This window comes from Rhagoletis pomonella, unplaced genomic scaffold (assembly GCF_013731165.1).
Source record: "Rhagoletis pomonella isolate Grant_MI unplaced genomic scaffold, Rhpom_1.0 Rhpom_scaffold_00002, whole genome shotgun sequence".
Lineage (NCBI taxonomy): Eukaryota > Metazoa > Arthropoda > Insecta > Diptera > Tephritidae > Rhagoletis > Rhagoletis pomonella.
Genome location: NW_023458556.1, coordinates 1,836,782 through 1,841,473, shown reverse-complemented (window position 1 = coordinate 1,841,473; position 4,692 = coordinate 1,836,782). Strand labels below are relative to the sequence as shown.

Genomic DNA, 4,692 nt, shown 5'->3' with positions numbered 1-4,692 from the left:
AAAAAGTACACTCTTTCGAGAGGCGTAGCAGAATAAATGCTCTGCCGTCACCGCCGCCGCCGCCTGCCATTCATTCAGCTTTAGCTTGAAGCAATGCAAGATTCGCAATTCTGTTTTTTAATTTAGACAAAAATTAAAGGAAAAAATAGCGGAAACCGCGCGATTTGTCTGCCAACTGGAAATATCGCATCAAAAACAAAGCCAAAAAAGAAATAAAAGGAAAGCAAATTAAAAGTAAACTGAGATTGCCTTCAGCGTGCTCTGACTATACATACATATACACAAATTGAGAAGCTTATTTGCTTATGAAAGTGATCCTTTCAAACCTTTTTCGAATTGGCACATTGAACATATGGATCAGCCAGGAAAATGCAGAGGGCAACACTGATTTTGATGCGGCAAATGTTAAAGCTGTTTTTGATAGACTTTTTTGAGCTGATTACGAATCCATAAGGATAAAGTTTCCATCAGCTCCAGATTTTGAGAAAAACGTGGTCAAACTGTAGAAATTTTGCGTTTTTTGCAAACTTGGAGGAGCTATAGCAAAGAAACAAAAGGTAATGGAACCTTCCATTTAGGCTTATATTAAAGCCAGAACTCCCGACTATCCCAGAAACTGCCATCCCTGTGCTTTGATCAGTTTTCGCTGTTAAATAAATGGCTATAAGTGACCATCAGGTCAATATGCAGGGATGGTATTTTCAGGGACAGTAGTCGCGAGTTCACTTAAGCCTAACTGGAAGGATCTATCATCGTTTGTTCTCAAAACCGTAAATCCATATTTAAATCAGCCCTAACTGCTCAAAAGAGCTAAGAGGCCTACGGGGCGAGGATAATGTATGCGGATATTTTTCCTGTCTGTTACGCAACGAGTACAGAAGACCGTTATACTAGGTTCACATAAAAGTAGATTATCCTTATTCTCGAGCTTACCACCCTAATCAGTAATTAGAACAAGAGGTTAGCCATATAAAATTCGTCCCTTGTTAATCTGTAATTATAAAATAATCTCAGATTTAACCGATAACTTTTCGGTGCCCATCCTAGTTTTATCGATTGTTTTTGCGAAAAAGTGGAGAAATGCCAAATGTAAAAGTAAAGAAAAATGGACGCTAACAAGGAAAAGACTTGTAAAGGTATTTTTAATAAAATGTTAAGTTAAAATATATTTATATTGCTTAATATAGCCGAAAAACGTGATCACGGTGGCACAGAGAAGAAACATAACTTTTCCTTGAGATGTGAGAATAACAAGCACAAAAAATTTGACGGCTAATAATCTGAGATTTGCCTGTGTAAACGGGGTGATTAAAAAATTAGCTTTGATTGAGATAATATTGATATGTGAACATACTTTTAGATTGGCTGATTTGACCAATGTGCGCAAACAAAAGGACTAGAGAGGACCAGCTGTAAACATTGTTGTTAGCTACAGGCAATTTCAACTTTTAGTGCTTTTGGACTCGGGTTAATTGAAAATGGGTTTACTTCTTGCTGAAATACCTTCATCAAGGAAAGATATTCGAGTCGTATTTAGACCCAACGCGGAGAAAAACTTAGATTATCTCCACAAGGTACGCAAATAACCCTTGGCTGTTTTATAATGAAAACCATAGAAAAAGTGGCCCCATTCATATCAGAGAGACCTATCTAACCTAAAAGGCTAACAAAAGAGCCCTGACATCATTTTGGGAAAGCTGCACCGCATGGTCTGTGGAGCCATGCCAATACATATGTCTTAAAGAAACACTTGGAATCACCAAGTCGCATTGCTCTCAAAGCTATTTATTCTCTACCAATCCCTCCTTAACTAAAAGTCTAAACATTGATTGCATCGTTCTACATTTAAAGTATAGCCTTGACCATAATTATGGATAGATAATTTTCAAAGAAATAACTCAGCATGATATTTGTATCTTGCATACATATGTATGTAAATGGAACTTAGTGGAAAACCTTGAAGAGGACGAAATTACATCAGGCTTGTAGCAATGTCTCAGAGCATTTAAATTTATTATAGTAACCAAATAGTGAAATTAAAGTCCTTAAACAATGAAATAAATTTTAAATACGAAACTACAAAAAATATTAGAAATTTACACAAATCCTTTTCAGAATAATTGAGCTAAGCCGTGACAGCTGTGTGTGATTACAATATATTGAAGGTACATACACATATGTGAGTTTTCTTGCATATAACTGCCGAGTTAAACTTGTTTCGGCCCTTTGTAAGCCAGTCGTTGCTATCGCTAAGTCTCCAATGACTCTTAAAAATATGCAACAAATCTCTTCTCAACTCTGTGCGCGAGTGACTTACGCACATCAAATGTTAACACCAAAACACCAAGGCATATTGAACAGAAAACAGCAGTAGAGTAGCTGATCAAGTTTGTTTTATAATATTTTATATTTTATTCCGGAATGCCAAATTTTGCTTATTTACCAATTTTGACATTCTATAGTCTGAATTCAGCAAATGAAAAAAATGCCCGCAGACTGTTGTTCTTGCGCTGGTGGCATCATCTGTTCAATGTGCCGTGGTTAAAATTCTTTTCTCATTTTTACCCTTTCTTTTTTTTTTTTTTGTTTTGTTTTTGTTTCGTTATATGATTATGTTTCTTGAGACGTTTAACGGGGTGAGACGAACACAAGGGGTAAAACACTAGACAACACACAAACTCAATGAAGTGCTATCATTATTTCGCTTTGGATTTTTCTTTGACAAATAAACAAATAAAAGAAAGCAAACAAAATTAAACAAGTAGAATGATAAGGAAATAAACGAAATGAAATTGCGAATTGAGATAAGGAAATAAAAAGAATACAAGAAAATTAAATTTGAAATAAATTATCTGTGTTTGAAGTTGGTAACCCTATAATAGGCAAGAAAAGAAAAAGCTCAAACAAAAGCTTACATTTACTTTGGCTGGTTTAATATATGTTTTTGAAGTAACTGGCGTTTTGGTATTTAAAAAAGAAAATATGAAATAAGAAAAACCAATTTTCATAATAAATTTAATTTAAGTAAAAATAAAACAACTTGATTGAAGCGAAATAAACGCAAAAAAAATCTAGCAAAAAAGAAAGCTGTATTTATAAAAACATTTCTTTCAGTATAAAAAAACAGAAACCATTTTCTGAATGAAAAATACTTTTTAATTATTTTTCGTCTTTCCAACGCATAAAATGATAGACTCATTGAGGGGAGTTGGTGGAGGATTTAAGGAATGTGAGCTCGGGGTTTGAATATTTTTATTTTTTTTCAATAAATGTGTTTTAAAATAAAAACAAAAAAATGTTTGCGAAATAACCCTTCCAAAGCATAAATTTTGGGCTACTGCACATAATGGAAATCGAAATTCAATCATAAACATAACAAAAAGTAAATGAATACATTAATACGAGTATGACACGTACTGAATTGAAATCGATATGATTTGAGCTTTTTCTCTTCATTGCACCACAATTATTTTACTATTTAATTTTTCGTTTTTTTTTTTTTTGTTAGCAAATGTTTAATGTTCGAAACTTAGATTGACTCTAAACTCCTGCTCGCGTTAAAGAGTTTGGGGTGCAAATGTGAGCTAGGTCGTATGGTAATGATTTTTTTATAGAGAATTTTATGTAGATGAAACTAAGTACATATTTTTTTAATGCATTTCCTGTCTACAAAGTTCTTAAGAGCTAAGCGAGAAAAAGTCCAACTAGAGCCTAGCTAACATAGTGGGGTGTTGGGGTGTGGGTGTATGTGTAAACGGTAGTACTCACTTTTCACTGTATTCGTCCATGTGTGCGTACGACTGCACCGAGTTCTCCTCAATCAGAAATTTGACGCGCTGATAGAAGGATGCGGTCACGGAGGGTGGCTGCTTGCGCAGCAGCACCTCCACAGGGTCGTTGGAAGACAGGCACATGATATGCTCCGCGCAGGCGGGGTGCGAGCAGCACTCGCTGTCCGAACAATCCGTCATTCCGTCTGAAAAGAGAAAAGACGACAGCAATGAGTAAGAGCAACGGCTGAAAAACGGTGATGTGGGAGGGTGAGTGTAACGAACAAAAAGGAAATGCCGATCAATCAACTTAATTGACACTTGTAACTGAGGCCGATACGGTTCGGGTTGGCTTGTTGATGGTCGTAGAAGGTGGTCGGAACGCGAGAGGAGAACGCATAAAACGGGACTAATGAGCCGTGTGTTTGGACGCATAGCAACGCACCAACGCACTTCACATCTGTGCTGATAAAATTTCAAATTAGCATAAATAAAAACAGGCTTCCGCACCTCCTCTGATTTGAACTGGCGCTTAATTCGCCAACTAGTTACTTTTTTTCGTCGCGAATTGAAATTTAACTCTTCTTAACACATTTCAACGCACTTTGCCCGCGTGTGTGGCGGATAATGAAGCAGGCGCCACTACAAATATATTCATATCCACGTCCCATTATTGTTTCTCAGATCTTCAACATACATATTGCCTTTGCTTTGCCGCACACACACACACACACACATGACTACCGGCTGGCGCACTTTCTTTGATCCTTGCAAATGTCTTGGGCTTTCGTCTCGATTCCTTTCCTCAGCTGGAGTGCGCACTCCAGGATTTGTAGTGCTGCAAATATTGAAACATTTTCAAGTGACGCTCGAGCTGCTTCTGTTGTTTTCTTGTTTTGCTGTTTCCCAGATTGCGTTCGGT

At 36.6% G+C, this 4,692-nt stretch overlaps 1 protein-coding gene across 1 annotated transcript in view; it reads right to left on the bottom strand.

Annotated features, from left to right (window-relative positions):
• Window positions 1–3,983, bottom strand: part of LOC118732411 (teneurin-a) — a 108,014-nt gene extending 104,031 nt beyond the window's left edge. Inside the window, exon 1 of the mRNA XM_036461545.1 lies at window positions 3,769–3,983. Coding sequence (XP_036317438.1) covers window positions 3,769–3,971 — 203 coding nt within the window. The 5' untranslated portion in view covers window positions 3,972–3,983. The remainder of the gene's footprint in view (window positions 1–3,768) is intronic.
• Window positions 3,984–4,692: the final 709 nt, after the last annotated feature.